Source organism: Danio rerio, chromosome 7 (assembly GCF_052040795.2).
Source record: "Danio rerio strain M-AB ecotype USA chromosome 7, GRCz13ab, whole genome shotgun sequence".
NCBI classification, from domain to species: Eukaryota; Metazoa; Chordata; class Actinopteri; order Cypriniformes; family Danionidae; genus Danio; species Danio rerio.
Window position 1 is genome coordinate 20,722,166 of NC_141027.1, and position 16,648 is coordinate 20,738,813.

Below are 16,648 nucleotides of genomic sequence, written 5' to 3' on the forward strand. Positions count from 1 at the left end.
GAATTTAAAAAGGACTATAAACACCTTTGGAAATGTTGTAGATCTAAACATGTTTATATATTGTTATAAAACACCTAGCATCTCTTGGAGTTCAGCCACAAATGTATTTATTATGGGAATAACAATAACCTAAGAATAAATGGCCTCTGAGTTCACAATATTACTTTATCAGCTACAGAAGCAGCTTATTTAATATATTTTAAAGGAACAAGATGTATGATACCCAACCCAAGGTTTATGTGAACCTATATTCAAAAAGATCAGTCTGTTATAGAGGTTGTGCAATTGACAATTTTAGTAATTTTACATTTTATGTTCTTCTCATGCTTTATTTAAGGTCATAGCAAGTTATTCTGGCTTTAATATAAATGATGACACTGCACATGATGTCATGTCTAAATGATTCAGGAAGGAAGCCACAGACTGTGAGGGGGTTTTGTCACCGACACACAAGTTAATATGAAACCAAAAGGTAGAATGACTAAAATGAAAACTACCATTAGACATATCACTAATAAACTGTAAAGAAGAAATGCTTCTTTGGGACAATCATTCAAGTGATCTCTTATCAGTAATAATTAGAGTCAACATTAAAAATATTTAAGCCTACATTTTAGTTTATGGTTTGCTTGCAATATTTATACAAATCATAGGTTTCAGATGTCTCAGACACCCAAATTTTAAAGCATCCTGATATAAAGGGACCTAAAAATGTTAAATGCACCTAAAAAGCTTCGCACAAAATATATTGTAATAATAATGATAATATAACTGGATCTAAACATTATTTGGAATTTTTTCTTCTAAGTTACATTATTTATATTTACTTACAGCACAGTATTATTCAGTCATATACTTGTTTATTTTTATCTAATATTATTATTTTTAAACACAAATTCTATCTTTATTAATGTAAAATAACATTTAGGATATTGTCCTTATTTGAATGTTATGTCATTTAATAATGTTTTGCATAAATTATTTTATAATTATTACATTATTTTAAGGGCAGCACAGTGGAGCAGTGGGTAGCACAATTGCCTCACAGCAAGAAGGTTGCTGGTTTGATCCCTGGCTGGGTCTGTTGGCATTTCTTTGTGGATGTTCCCTCTGTGTTTGCGTGGGTTTCTGAGTGCTCCGGTTTCCCCCACAAGTCCAAAAACATGCAGTACAGGTGAATTGGGTAAGCTAAATTGTTCGTAGTGTATGTGTGTGAATGAGTGTGTATGGATGTTTCCCAGTGATAGGTTGCAGGTGAAAGGGCATCTGCTGTGTAGAACGTGTGCTTGATGGGTTGGCAGTTCATTTCACTATGGCTACCCCAGATTAATAAAGGGACTTAGCCGAAAAGAAAATAAATGACATTATTTTTATTCAAATTAGCATTTGTTCATGTTTATTTTTTTTAAACTTCTTTCAATTTTATTTAATGACAATATTAATTACATTTAATTAATTATTTGCTATTTTCTAATGCATTCTCTACACTAAATTTCCCCATAACATTCCCTCATGGGCCTCTGGGTCCCCCGACCTCAGATTGAAACTGGATGTCCAACAGTGGAGCCCAAACTGCAATATCAAATCCGAACGCACAGATGGCGCTGTTTCAGCGGTTTCATCTTTTCATGCCGCGTGGAGTCCGAGCAGCGTAAATACATCCCTTCCGTATTTCCATTCTAAATTATTCCACGTTGACAAACACTCAGTTTTTGTAGCACACTGTGTGTGTTGTTATTGTTAACCGCAAGATGGATTTCACAATCCGGGCCGCCACGCTTGAGGACTGTAAGGACATCTCTCGGATGATACTGGTGAGTCGAGTCCATGATGCGTTCTTCCGCGTGTCATATGCCTGCGTCCGTCCATTTCTGACTATTTTAAAACTGTTTGGGGAAAAAATGAAACGGTGATCATTTGCGTCATCGACAGCATGCGCAATCATTCAATATCCCCCAAACACTGCTGTTGTGCTGTGCGCACGTGCGTAAGTGCATCAGTGTCGATGGCAGAGTTACAGTAAGCCATGTTTGTTTGGCACACTGTAACCTGACACTTTCCTGTCATTGAGCCCAGTGGACGGCAATGTGCGGCAGACTTCACCTGTCAGCCAGCCGCAGCGACTTCTGCGTTTTGAATCTCGGAAACTGCGCGATGACGTCATCTTAAAGATGAAAGATTGAAGCTCAGACGCCGCTCTGCTACATTAAGCAGGCCAGTGTAACGTCATGGAATAAATTAACCTCATTACTAAAACCTTGTTATTTATGGTGCAAATGACAATTGAAATTAATAACAATATTTAAAAAAAAAAATCAAACAGATTTTGAATGTTTGAAGTTTTGAACAGCAGGAACAACTGAGGCAAAACTTAATATAATTCAAAACCCAACACAAAAATGGATGATTCAGTAGGCCGACATGTAAATTAAATCTATAGCTTTTCAAGACGCTTTTCTTTCAAAGCAAAATTCTGCAACCTGGTTCACTATACACCAGAAAACTGTGTGACTTTAAAAAGAAAAGGCTTTTTAATTGCATATCAGTTATTACTTACTTATTTTTTCAATTCAGAATTACAATATTTTCACTTAAAAAACACTAAAATAGTTATTTTGGTTGGTCTTTGAAAGACAAACATTTGACAGGCTAATAAATTATAGACTTGGATGTTAAGGCCGACGTCAATGTCCAATCTAAAATCAACCAAATATCAACGTCTAACCATGTTACACCTTGACATTGTGTGGACGTTACCACTATGACATCTGTCATACGTTGGATTTTGGTCAATTTCCAACACAACCTAAAATCAACCAAAATCAACGTAATTTGACTTCTTTATTGGACGTCAAAATAATGTTGTCCTTAGACGCTGGCTAGAAATTAGAATTTTGGTCACCTGACGTCACAACTTAAATCTAACCTTATATTAATGTCTTATGATGTTATGTGCCTGCTGGGCATTTAAGTGTATTAAAATAAAATGTGAACACTGCTGCAATGCACTCTGAAAAATGTATGGGTCACTTGAGATAAAAAAAGCGACATATATGAAACATGTAACAATTAGAACAATTGTAGCACATAATTAAAAAGATGTTTGTCTCATATGAATTTACTCAGCTCTCACTACAGGCCCGAATTGACTAAATAGGCAAAGATGTTGAAGTAGGCGTTCTTTTATCATACTGTTACGCCACACTGAGACAATATGTGAAATTTATCATCTTAGCAGCTGTTTTTATTGTGAAAAATCATCTTATATGTCGAGAGATGAAGGGAAATTTTATTCCTCTATGCTTTCCAAATTCATGACATCTTTGTCATGTATTAAATAGTCGCAAAATCGAAAAAATAAAATAAAATAAAATGTCACAATGGGCATAGGAGAATAAAGTAAACTGTTTAAAATTAACTGTTTGAATTGTTTAAACTATAGGAATTGGCAGAGTTTGAAAAAGTTTCTGACCATGTCAAGATCACACAAAGAGGTAGGCCTGATTGTTAAATTTCTCCACTAAAGATAGATTGATTTGCATGGAGTAGTTCATGACGTGGGTTTCTGTAATAAGAGATCTGTAACCAAACATACTTCTATTACTATAGATCTGGAGCAGGATGGATTTTCCAAAAACCCTTTTTTCCATGGAATTATTGCTGAAGTACCAGAACACTTAAAGTCCAGAGAGGGTAAGAGTAAAGACATATATCACTATCTACCTCCATTGTTATTTAAACAGATTAAAAACTGCTGTCCTCCTGGATGTTTGTTATCTAATCTGAGCATGCGTGTCTTGCCTAGCCTGAATGCATGGTTGTTACATAAGCTTGCTATGCCATTTTTTCTCCTCACATTTAGTCACAATATATGCCATAACCTGTGAATAAATAATGTCATGGGATTTATATACAGTTGAAGTCAGAATAATTAGCCCCCCTCTTTACCCCCCCCCCCCAATTTCGGTTTAATTTTTGTTTAATTAATGTTTTTATTCTAGCCGAAATAAAACAAATAAGACTTTCACCAAAAGAAAAAATATTATCAGTCATACTGTCAAAATTGCCTTGCTCTGTTCAACATCATTTGGGAAATATTTAAAAAAAGGAAGAAAAAAAAAAATCAAAGGGGGGTTAATAATTCTGACTTTAACCGTATGCAAGTTAATAGAAGGAGCAATTTAAGTGGAAGAGGAATTGTGTTGAGTAAAAAAGTCAAACAAATATAATAAGGTTATCATCAGAATTTCATATATTGTTCATTCAGTGCATGCTTTTTATGTGCTTTATACAATGACTGGCCACTTTATTAGGTACACCTTACTAGTACCAGGTTGGACCCCTTTTTGTCTTCAGGACTGTCTTAATCCATTGTGCTATAGATTCAACAAGGTACTGGAAATATTCCTCTGAGATTTTGGTCCATTTTGACATGATAGCATCACACAGTTGCTGAAGATTTGTCAGCTGCACATCCATGATGTGAATCTCCCGTTCCACCACATCCTCAAGGTGCTCTGTTGGATTGAGTTCTGGTGACTGTGGAGGCCATTTGAGTACATTGTAATGTTCAAGAAACCAGTCTAAGATCATTGGCACCTTATGACATGGTGTGTTATCCTGCTGGAAGTAGCCATCAGAAGATGGGTACACTGTGGTAATAAAGAGATGGACATGGTCAGCAACAATACTTAGGTAGGCTGAGGCATTGACACGATGCCCGATTGGTACTAATGGGCCCAAAGTGTGCTAAGAAAATACCCCCCAGATTATTACCACACCACCACCAGCCTGAACTGTTGATACAAGCAGGGTGGATCCATGCTTTCATGGTGTTGATGTTAAATTCTTACCCGACCATCCGAATGTTGCAAAAGAAATCGAGACTCGTCAGACCAGGCAACGTTTGTCCAAACTTCTTTTGTCCAATTTTGGTGAGCCTGTGTGAATTGTAGCCTTAGTTTTCTGTTCTTAGCTGACAGCAGTGGCACCCCGTGTGGTCTTCTGTTGCTTTAGGACATCCACCTCAAGGTTGGACGTGTTGTGCATTCAGAGATGCTCTTCTGCATAACTTGGTTGTAACGAATGGTTAATTGAGTTATTGTTGCCTTTCTATCAGCTGGAACCAGTCTGGTCATTCTCCTCTGACCTCTGGCATCAACAAGGTATTTGCGCCCACAGAACTGCCGCTCACTGGATATTTTCTTTTTTTCAGATCATTATCTGTAAACCCAATAGATGGTTGTTTGTGAAAACCCCAGTAGATCAGCAGTTTCTGATATACTCAAACCAGCCCGTCTGGCACTAACAACCATGCTACGTTCAAAGTCACTTAAATTACCTTTCTTCCCCATTCTAATGCTCGATTTGAACTGCAGCAGATTGTCTTGACCATGTGTACATGCATAAATGCATTGAGTTGCTGCCGTGTGATTGGCCTGTGATTAATTGTGATTAATGAGCAGTTGTACCTAATAAAGTGGCCGGTGAGTGTATACAAGTCATGTGTGTTTTATTTTTTTCCATTAAACTGACAGAAATGATTTGCGTGTGTGACTCTTCACAGGTCACACCAAAGTCGGTTACTCTCTGTACTTCTACATGTACAGCTCATGGAAAGGTCGAGCTGTGTACATGGAGGATCTGTATGTGATGCCAGAGTTCAGAGGTAAAAATAAAACACTGTGTGCTTAAATTTAAGATGAACCTTAACCTCTTTGACTGATTAATGATTTTCTGTGAGTATTTCCAGGCAAGGGCATTGGCAAGGCTCTGATGGCCAAAGTTTCCCAGGTGAATGCTGTTTATTTGTGCTAGATAATTGAAGCATGTGGCATCCGGTCATAATAACTTAGCAAAGAAACTATGATTTAACCTGCTGTGTAGACTGTGTAAATCTGACATGTTTGTGATCGTGCTCCTCTCAGCTTGGTCTGGCTGCTGGTTGCACTCAGCTCAACTTCACTGTGCTGGACTGGAATAAGTCATCTCTGGACTTCTACCTGAAGCAGGGCTGCTGGGACGTGACCTCTGAACTGGGCTATCACTGCATGCGCTGTGAGGGTGAAGCTCTTCAACACTTGGCACAGGGAGAGCTTTAAATGATCAAACACAGATTTCATTCTCAACTCCAGCCAGTTACACATTACTTGAGAAGCACAGGAAGACAGTAAAATAAGCTGACAATTAAAATGGGCAAAATGAAAGAAATAAACACGCTCATGACCTAGTTAGATTTTAAATACACATTACTGAAGGGGTAGTTCACCCAAAATGAAAATTGTATGGTAATGTTGATGTTTTTCTTGATTTTTCCTGTAAAACTTTATTTAAAGGTGACCTATTATTCAAAAATCACATTTATTAGAGGTTTAAACAGTTTTGTAGCAGTAGTGTGTGAAAATAACCAGCTTCTAATGGTAAAAATGTATTAAGTTTATTTTTTATAGTCACATTTCATATAAACAGTCTGCAGAAACACTTTGATTGACATTCTCCCTTTATAAGTGTCATCGCTGTGGAAAGCCTCGCCCGTTAGTGATGATCTCTCTTTTTAATTGGCATAGAATGATAGTCTTGTTTTTGAATCTGCCACTATGCTGCCACATAGACATTTGCAGCTCCACCCCCCACAGCACATCTCATTTGAATTTAAAGTGACAGTCACCAAAATGACACAATTAGGATCAAAGCCTAAAAGGGGCAGTTCCATAGAGTTAATAAATAAAACATTATTTGTGGCACATTTTGAGCTCAAAGTTCACATTCACACTTAGAAACTTATTTTACATCGCGTAAAAAAGGCATAAAAGGTCCTCTTTAAAATTTTCTCCAACATATTACTTTGGCTGTACTTCTTTTTAGACTGTGATTTTGAGTTTTTTGTAATTAGTTCCAGTTATGGCTAATATATATGCACAAATATATTATTGTAAAGCCTCCTGTTGAACATATTAGTTTAAAAGAGAGATTTTTGAGGGCTGTACCCCAAAGTTTTAGGCTGCGTATTCACTGAAGTGTTTTTGCGCTTCAGAAACAGAAGCGCTCAGCTATGGGTGTTTCTCCAACTGTTTTAAAACTTTTTTTAAAATGCTGAGCACACACACTGCTAAGCATAATAGAGATGCTCAGCACCTGGATACACTGCCAGCATTTTAAAAACATGGTAATTCCATTAACAACAACAAAAGAAAAACAGCTCAGCTCAGGAAAAACGCTTTGGTAGAGATGTACTCTTAAGAAGCAAAACAATCAGTCTGTGCTGGAAACATTGACTACATTTATATGGACATCAGTAATTGAATTGTTTGCCTTAATCTGAATAAGACAATAATATGATTAAGGTGTTTACATGAGTTGCTCTTTGAATGTTTCTTTTATGATCCCATTTTACATGTTATAGCGCATAATTTGATTAACGTCATTGCGTCACCATGTGTTTCATTCTTAATTTGTCGACTATAACTGCAGTTTGGCACTTTCATTCAAGAACATTTCATGCATGCCCCCGTGACAAATGAGATATTGGATGAGAGTATGAACTGCTGGAAGTATGAATAACTGTTTTATTTAAATGCAATTTGATACCGCACACCGTAAGGCAAAAAAAACTCTTCATTTCATGTCAAACAGCCGTGTGTATAGACTGTGCTGTTGCAAAATTCAGTGAAAATCCTACACGATGGTAATAGTTTGATTGCAATGTTTACATGTCTGTGCTGCACTTCAATAATGCAACTAAAATCGGCATACTCTGCATGTCTTAATCCAATTTCTGTTTAGTTCGTTTATGACTTTAGTTGGATGAAATTAATCAAAAATTGCTAATTACATGGTAGACTCTTAATCAAAGTATTGTCTTAATCACATTAGAATCATTGATGTTCATGTAAACATACCCAATGTATACAAATCGATTACCAATTGCATAAAATAGTTGTATTATATCATTACACTGCAAAAAATGCTTTTCCTACTTAGATTTGTCTTGTTTCTAGTACATATATCTCGAAATTCTGAAATAAAAAAAGCATTTTTTAGTTAATCAAAGAATGTTTTCTTTTTTAAGAACTAATATGTCAAAATTAAGTGAGTTGTTCCTTAAAGCAGCAAAATAATCTTGTTTTTATTCAGACATAAGACTATTTAGCTTCTTTTAGGGAAAAACTCACTTCATTTTGACAATATTTCTTAAAACAAGACAATAGTTTTAAGTTCATCATTTAAGTTGTTGTGGTGTAGCCTGTATGTTGCCTTTTGACTTTTAAAGTTAGCTTGCATATTTTAGAATACCAAAGACCTTGGTGTCAGCTAAAAACTTATCTTTTATGTTCTACTGAAGAGGTCCTGTACGTGTACAAAATTTTCATATTTGGGTGAACTATCTTTTTGAGGCAAAATGAGCTGAGAACAACAACCAGCAGAAGCTTATTTATGTTGCATCAAACCATGCAAATGCATTAGAATTTTAAGTAATACCGATTTATTGTGCCCTTTAAAATTGTGATTCTGTCCTTACCAAAGATTCAGAGGGGCACTTTTGTTGGTCAAATTAGGACATCATTTTCTATCGGATTTACATGAGTGAAAAGAGTGGAGACAGTTACAGTTGATGTTGTTATCATTGTTTGTATTTACACTTGTTGGTTTTAGATGATATATTTAAGCTGCCATTTTATTGTATAGCCATATATTACATGTCATTTTGTTTACACATTTGAGAGCTTGTTTAACCATCTAGTCATCCTTGTTTACGAATCCAAAATCCTACTATAATGATGTTCCTTGACTATATAGTAAAATCTTGATCTTTAGACAAGAGCACAGCGATCTGTCCATTTACACTATATACGCACAGAAAAACACCATTTACTTCTCTCATCAAGCATTTGGTAATGGTCACCACATTTTTGTCACAACAGTCAAAAGCTTGTCGAAAACAGGAAAAATGCACTAAAATTGTAAATAAGTGAAAACGTTCGAGGTTACTAAAGTAACCCTTCGTTCCCAGAGGAGGGGAACGGAAGCACTATAAGTGGATTTGATGTTCTAAATCCACGTATGGGAGATTCTGTTCAGAAGCTACTCGTCTGAAAGAGTATTGAACCGGCCAATTAAGAATGAATTGGCAGCGCAAGCCTGCGCAGGTGTGCAGCATATGCAATCAACTGAGTATATAAGAACACCTGGCGCCAGTAGACGCTATCCTTTTTAAGCTGAAGAGACTTTTAACAGCTAAGGGACAGTCATTATGGCGACGGAGTATAGTGCTTCCGTTCCCCTCCTCGGGGAACGAAGGGTTACTTTAGTAACCTCGAACGTTCCCCTTCGGGGGAAACTCCAGCACTATAAGTGGATTTGATGTTCTAAATCCACGTATGGGAGCCCATTGAAAGCGCCATAATGACTGCACCTTACCAACACCCAACATGAGAGAGCGGTCAGGCAAGCGTGACGCACCCAGATCATGAGAGGCGCGGTCCTCCAACGTGCCCTTGGCCCTAACTTATCCCACTTCAAAAGAAGTTTTACGGAATAGGTATATTTTTTGGGGAGTCGCTAGCGTCTAGATAATTCTAGGAATATACAACAGTACGTTGGGAAGCGTGCCATCCCAGTAGGGAGGACGCTGCGGAGACCATCCGCACCCAATAGGGAGAAACAAATGGAATTACATATGGACTAACCCTGAAAAGGGGGAGTGCGCATAAGAAGGTGGTTAGCAGATAGGGAAAGCACGGGTCCGCCCAGGGGGGGAGCTTAACCGTGGCGGAAAGCATATGGGGATCACCAGCGGGGATCGGCCATAGCAGGCACCTATACCCAAAACGCGGGCTGACCAGCGGGCAGACCTACAACGTAATGGGCCAGCAAGTGACTCCTCCGCTGAGTCAGTGCTGGGGGCCTTGGAGGAATTTGCAAGGCTCACCGAATGGGGAACTTTACTGACAGACAGAAGGGTGCACATCTCTCCGTGTTAGGGAAAAAAGGCACCGCAAGCGTGTACAACACCTACCAAGTTGTTTCCTCAATCACCAAAGGTACCTAACACCCTTGAGGAAACCGGCTCCACTCGCAGATTACAAAATCTTGCAAATGTGTTGGGTGTCGCCCAGCCCGCAGCTCTACAAATGTCTGTTACAGAAGCGCCGCGCACACACGCCCAAGAGGATGCAACGCTCCGAGTGGAGTGCGCACGCACTCCCGGGGGGCGCGGCTGACCTCTGCTCAAATAAGCACATGAAATGGCCTCCACAATCCAGTGGGATAAACGTTGTTTAGACACGGCACTTCCCTGCTGCCGTCCGCCATAACAGACAAAGAGCTGCTCAGAAGATCTAAAGTTCTGAGTACGATCCACATAAATGCGCAGAGCGCGAACTGGACAAAGTTAGGACAGGGCTGGGTCTGCCTCCTCCGGGGGCAGCGCTTGCAGGGTTACTACCTGATCTCTAAGGGGAGTGGTAGGAACTTTGGGCACATAACCCAAATTCCAGGCACGAGTCACTGACCGAAAATGCCTCCAGGTCCCCGACCCTCTTAATGGAAGCCAACGCGACCAGCAGAGCTGTCTTCAGGGGCAGAAATCTTAAAGATACTGTATCGAGTGGCTCAAAGGGATCAAATCGCAGGCTCGTGAGAACGAGGGCGAGATCCCAAGAGGGTGTGAGAGGGGGGCGAGTTGGATTAATTCGCCTAGCGCCTCTGAGGAACCGGATGATGAGGTTATGCTTTCTCACGGTGCCGCCAGCCACCGCGTCATGGTGAGCGGAGATGGCGGCAACGTAAACCTTGAGAGTGGAGGCAAGATCGGGGGTCTTCTTCAGTGAATAGACTCCACTTCAGGGCGTAGGCGCGCCTCATAGAGGGGGCTCTAGCCTGAGTGATGGTATCAACCACCGCGGGCGGCAGGTTACCTAAGTCTTCCTCGCGTCTATGGACCACACGTGGAGGTTCCAGAGATCGGGTTGAGGGTGCCAGACGGTGCCTTGTCCCTGAGAAAGTAGGTCCTCTCTCAAAGGGATCTGCCATGGGAGGGCCGTCGCGAGGAGGGAGAGCTCTGATATCCAGGTTCGGTTGGGCCAATGGGGCGCAACTAACAGAACCTGTTCCTCGTCCTCCTCGTCCTCCTTGCGTATGCCCCGAGGCTAGCTGTGGGCCAGTGCATCCGTGCCGAGAGAGCCCTCGGTAAGGGAGTAAAACAACTGGCAATGAGCGTTCTCTGGGGAAGCAACAGATCGATCTGGGCCTCCCCGAATCGCGCCCATATCAGCTGGACAGACTCGGGGTGGAGTCTCCATTCTCCAGAGTGAATCTGCTGCCGTGAGAGCACATCGGCTGCACGGTTGAGCATACCTGGGATGTGAATGGCGCGCAGCGACTTCAACCGCGGGTGACTCCAGAGGAGCAGACGGCGGGCGAGCTGAGACATGCGGCGAGAGCGCATATCCCCCATACGGTTGATATACGCCGCCGCCGCCGTACTGTCCGTCCTGACCAGCACGTGTTGCTGCTCTAGCACCGGAGAAAAACGGCGGAGAGCAAGAAACACTGCCAACAGCTCTAGGCAATTAATATGCCAATGCAGCTGGGCACCTACCCACAGGCCCACAGCTGCATGCCCGCGACACACGGCATCTGTCCCAGAGCATCTGTCGAAACAACAACATGACTGGACGCCTGTCCCAGAGGCACACCGGCCTGCAGGAACGAGGGGTCGTTCCAGGGGCTGAGGGTGCAGCGACACAGCGCAGTGACAGAGACTCGGTGTGTGCCCGCATGCCATGCGCGTCTCGGAACTCGATCCTGAAGCCAGTGCTGAAGTGGTCTCATATGGAGCAATCCGAGCGGCGTGACAGCCGCAGCGGAAGCCATATGCCCCAGGAGCCTCTGAAAATATTTCAGTGGGACCACTAACTTGCTGTCGAGCTCCCTCAGACAGTTCAGCAGCAGGCGAGCGCGCTCTCCGGAGAGGCGCGCTACCATGGTGACCGAGTCCAGCTCCATTCCGAGAAAAGAGATCCTCTGCACCGGGGCGAGTTTGCTCTTTTCCCAGTTGCAACCTGCTCTTTTCCCAGTTGCAACCTGCAACCCCAATCGGCGAAGATGCCGGAGCACCTCGTCTCTGTGCGCAGTCAATTACTCCCGAGAGTGGGCTAAAATCAGCCAATCGTCGAGACAATTGAGTATGCGGATGCCCGCGAGCCGAAGGGGCGCTAGGGCACCCTCCGCGAGTTTGGTGAAGACCCGCGGAGACAGAGAGAGCCCGAAGGGGAGGACCTTGTACTGCCATGCTCGACCTTCGACGCAAACTGCAGAACTGACGGTGGCGTGGAAGAATGGAGACATGAAAATACGCGTCCTTCAGGTCTATGGCTGCAAACCAATCCTGAGGGCGGACGCATCAGAGGATGCGCTTCTGCGTAAGCATTCTGAACGACAGCTTGTGAAGGCAGCGATTCAAAACGCGCAGATCTAGGATTGGCCATGACTAGGGTTGTAACGGTATGAATTTTTCACGGTATGATAATCGTCTAAAACAATACCACGGTTTGACGGTTTCGCGGTATACGGTATGTTACAAATGTTACAAAATAATAGAACAGTGAAGCAAATTTGACTTTTTCCAAATATATATTTTTAGTTACTATAAACAACCACTTACAATGAACAAATAAAAATAAGAAAATAATAAATAATGTGTCAAAGTCCAAATAAAGTCCAAATAAACATGGTGCAAATCCTCAGTAAAAAATAGATATAAATATTTACTATACTATAAATAGTTACATAACGAAACTAGATTCAATATGGAACATCCTTAGGTTCTATGTGCCAGCATGGATTTGGATGTGGTTGTATGCAATGCAGACAAACAGCTGCATCTTCATTTGCGTCTTTTGAAAACAGCAAGAGCAGCAGTTCGTCTTTGCTGTGTCACTGTTTTGTCATGTTTCTGTGCTGCTGTGCATGCAAAAGTACTTAGTATGAGAATTATTTCATGCAAAACTTTTTTTTTTGCGTTTTATTTAGCCGCGCATAAATGTATGCCTTTCTCTCATTCCGTGTTGTTCAAAAAGCTTGGTCCACAAACAAAAGCGAAACCTATGCTTATTGGTTGTGATATAGCGAGTTTGAACCAATCTGGGCATGAAGGAGGGACAATGCATCAATGTATCATGTCTGATTTGTCCGGAGACACAGTGACGAGCATTTCTTTGTCAAACCTTCGGCGAGGAGCAGGTATGGATGGCACGGCGGGCGGAGCGGGCTTACGGGGCCGCCGATTAGACATCACCCATCAGACTGCTCTCTCACTGCCTCGAATTCCTGGGTGAATTTGCAGACTGTGTCGCCGACCGGCTTGGGATATGGGCGAGTCAAGAAAGCGGACTTTGTCAACTTCGCGCATATCAACCAAGTTTTGTTAGAGGTGGGGCTCCTGGACCACTAGTGTGGACATCGTCCTCCCCAAAGCACACGCAGCGGACTTAGTAGTCCGAAGAGCTTAGTCGGCTGCGGTGCGAAGCTCATAAGCCTGGGTTGGACCCACCCTCGTGCAGCTCGGCCAGCGCCTGCGCTTGGTAGCGCTGGTTGGTGGCTATCGCATGCAAGGCGGATACAGCCTGATCCGTAGCTTTGTAAGCTCTAGCTCCGAGGGAGCCGAAAACTCACAGGCTTTGGATGGGAGATGAGGCAGACCCCGCCAAGAAGAGGCCCTGCGCGGATTAACTGCCATCGCACACTCAACCTGAGGAATCGCCACATACCCCCTGGCCGCTCCACCACCAAGAGTGGTGAGGGTGGAGGGACACGCAGCACGAGCAGAAAAAAGGTGCTCTTTAAGACCGCGTGAGCCTACTGTGCGTCGCCGGGAAGAAGGGCCCCTCTAGTTGGTCTGGCCGCGGAGCTGGGGGATAAACCATCTCCAACCCACGGCTGAAGCAGCCCGAGAAAGCACGGCTAACACGTCCGTTTCAGTATCCGTTTTGACAGCGCTCACCTGCCCGAAGGGGGCGAGCGGGTCCGGATCATCGTCGGACAATGAAAGCCCACCCTCCGATGCCGCGGAGGACATCTGATCTCCGGTGTCAGCGAGCGTGAGAGCTACCATCTGATTAGAAGGATCACTCCCAGCGCCCGAAGCTTGGATGGAGCGCTTGGAGGAGCGAGAGGCACTCGTTCGCTCGAAGTGGCTGTAGACAGCAGGAGGAACCCTCTTGAAGCTCGATCAGAAAAGTCTCTGAAGCGAAAAGGATAGCGTCTGCTGTTGCCAGGTGTGCTTATATACTCAGTTGATTGCATATGCTGCACACCTGCGCAGGCTTGCGCTGCCAATTCATTCTTAATTGGCCGGTTCAATACTCTTTCAGACGAGAAGCTTCTGAACCGAATCTCCCATACGTGGATTTAGAACATCAAATCCACTTATAGTGCTGGAGTTCCCCCCGAAGGGGAACCTGTTATTGGAACCATGTTTGGATTTTGCTTTTCTGAATTTCTTACTTTGCTTTTTTTTTGTGCATTTCGCCTTTTTGCACAGTTTTAGCAAGCTGATGTTTTAGGTTTATTGGCAAAAATTATTTTGGAACTAAATATTGTGCTGTTACTAAATACATCTTGAACACGAAAGACATGCAAGTACCTCAGTCTATCATTTTAGTTACCTGTAACTTGTAATATTCTATGACCTAATAAAATGGTACTGTTATTTTCTAGCACTTTAAAATACACTGTGTAGCCTCATAGTGAAGACGATGAGCAAAAGTGACATTGTTACAAGCTGCTGTATCCAATGTACTGTGGATTCTGACGTTTCCTCTGTCCTATTGGTCATCAATAAAAGTAGATTTACGCCGTTTTTGCAGCATGTGTTTTCACTTGCCCAAGCCTTTAATGCTATGTGATGTAGATTAGTGTTGAACAAAACTATGCACATCTAATTCTAAAATAAACATAATTAATGCCATCAAAGCTCCCTTCTGCATCAGTGACCATAGAATAGTGCAAACCCAATAACAAAAACTCCAGAAATGTAAAATATGATTAATATGTCTTATTCACACAATGTTTGTTACATTGACTATAAACTTCAGTATGTTGTGCTTTATTTCATTGCATGATGTCATTATTTCCTGAAAAAAGGCATTTTAACAACTTGTAATAAATTGTCATAATGAGTAATTTAATTTTTTTAAAACAAAATGTGTAAAAATGTATGTTAAAGAATCTATTGTTTAAATTGCAAAACTGTCAAGAGTCTATTACACAAACATAGCCTACAAGATCCATAATTTCCTTCAAAAAAAATAATTGTAAAAAATAAAAAAAAAATCTAACTGAATGCTTTGGTTCCTAAATATGCATTTTTTTTTATTTAGATCGATCTGCTTTTGTCCAGCTGTATATATTACAGTTGAATCTGTGAGTATTATATTAGAATTATTAGCCCCCCTGACTTATTAGCGCCCCTGATTATTTTTTCCCCCGATTTCTGTTTAATGGAGGGAAGATTGTTTCAGCACATTTCTAAACATAATAGTTATAGAAACCTATTTCTAATAACTGATTTACTCATCTTTGTCATGATGACAGTAAATAATATTTTACTTGATATTTTTCAAGACACTTCTGTACAGATTAAATTGAAATTTAAAGGCTTAACTAGGCTAATAAAGTGAACTAGGTAGGTTAGGGAAATTAGGAATTAGGCAAGTTATTGTATAACGATGATTTGTTCTGTAGACTATCGGAAAAAAGAATTGCTTAAAGGGGCTAATAATTTTGTCCCAAAATTGTTTTTTAAAAAATTTTAGCCGAAGAAAAAAGATTATCAGACATACAGTGAAAATTTCCTTGCTCTGTTAAACATCATTTGGGAAATATATATATATATATATATATATATATATATATATATATATATATATATATATATATATATATATATATATATAAATAATAATAATCAAAAGGGGGATAAAAATTCTGACTTCAGCTGTGTGTGTGTGTATGCATATATATATATATATATATGGAGGATCATTCGGTTAGTAATTGTGCTTAATCTGCAATTTTGCTGTCGAAATCAATGCAAGAACATTATTGTTTTTAAATTAAAATATTTTAATCAAGTAAAGACGGTGGTAAAGAACATTGAACATTCTTTCTTTTTTTATATCCATCTCCAAAAATCATGATTTTGTGCCCAGACAACCTTCCTGTCTGTGTCTAGATGTATCTGAATTTCACTCTGTCACTCATTTATTGGGCGGTCAGACTCACCTGCTTTTTTAATGTTTAAGTTACCGTGTCACTGATAAACAAGTTAATTACAGTTAACCTACATTTAAATCAGTGCAAGTTGACACTGTGCATTAAAATTTTCTAATGTTGTGCATTAACATGCACTTTCTCAAAAACAATCGCGTATGTTTACTGCCCAGGTCATTGACTACAGAGAACGGCAGAACTTTTTTTTTTTTTTTTTTATGTAAATCATTGTTTTATTTTTCTTAATTACCAATTGGGAGTCTTTTTTGTAGAAACCCAGAATGTGATTCATATGCGACAGCACACTCAGCACATTTATAATTAAATGTAAAAAATTTGTTGTATTTAAATTAGTATTATTAATATTATCATCATT

The 16,648-nt window shown here is 40.8% G+C and overlaps 1 protein-coding gene and 1 long non-coding RNA gene across 5 annotated transcripts in view; one reads left to right on the forward strand and one right to left on the reverse strand.

Annotated features, from left to right (window-relative positions):
* Positions 1–1,379: 1,379 nt before the first annotated feature.
* Positions 1,380–16,648, reverse strand: part of LOC147835959 (uncharacterized) — a 38,570-nt gene continuing 23,301 nt past the window's right edge. Inside the window, exon 3 of the long non-coding RNA XR_015495549.1 lies at positions 1,380–1,886. This is a non-coding gene — a long non-coding RNA (uncharacterized LOC147835959). The remainder of the gene's footprint in view (positions 1,887–16,648) is intronic.
* On the forward strand, positions 1,604–14,859 carry sat2a.1 (spermidine/spermine N1-acetyltransferase family member 2a, tandem duplicate 1). 4 transcript variants are annotated; one of them, XM_087260947.1, is made up of 8 exons: positions 1,604–1,814; positions 3,443–3,494; positions 3,610–3,693; positions 5,567–5,668; positions 5,753–5,793; positions 5,928–8,983; positions 9,298–9,362; positions 14,414–14,859. In XM_087260947.1, exons 1-6 carry the CDS (start codon positions 1,752–1,754, stop codon positions 6,099–6,101), a joined length of 516 nt encoding a protein of 171 aa, XP_087117073.1. In that variant the 5' UTR covers positions 1,604–1,751; the 3' UTR covers positions 6,102–8,983; positions 9,298–9,362; positions 14,414–14,859. The 4 variants fall into 4 exon arrangements, with proteins under 4 accessions (XP_087117073.1, XP_087117072.1, XP_087117071.1 ...); XM_087260946.1 differs by lacking the exon at positions 9,298–9,362 and having other exon boundaries at positions 5,928–9,108; positions 14,324–14,859; XM_087260945.1 differs by lacking the exon at positions 9,298–9,362 and having other exon boundaries at positions 5,928–9,097; positions 14,324–14,859.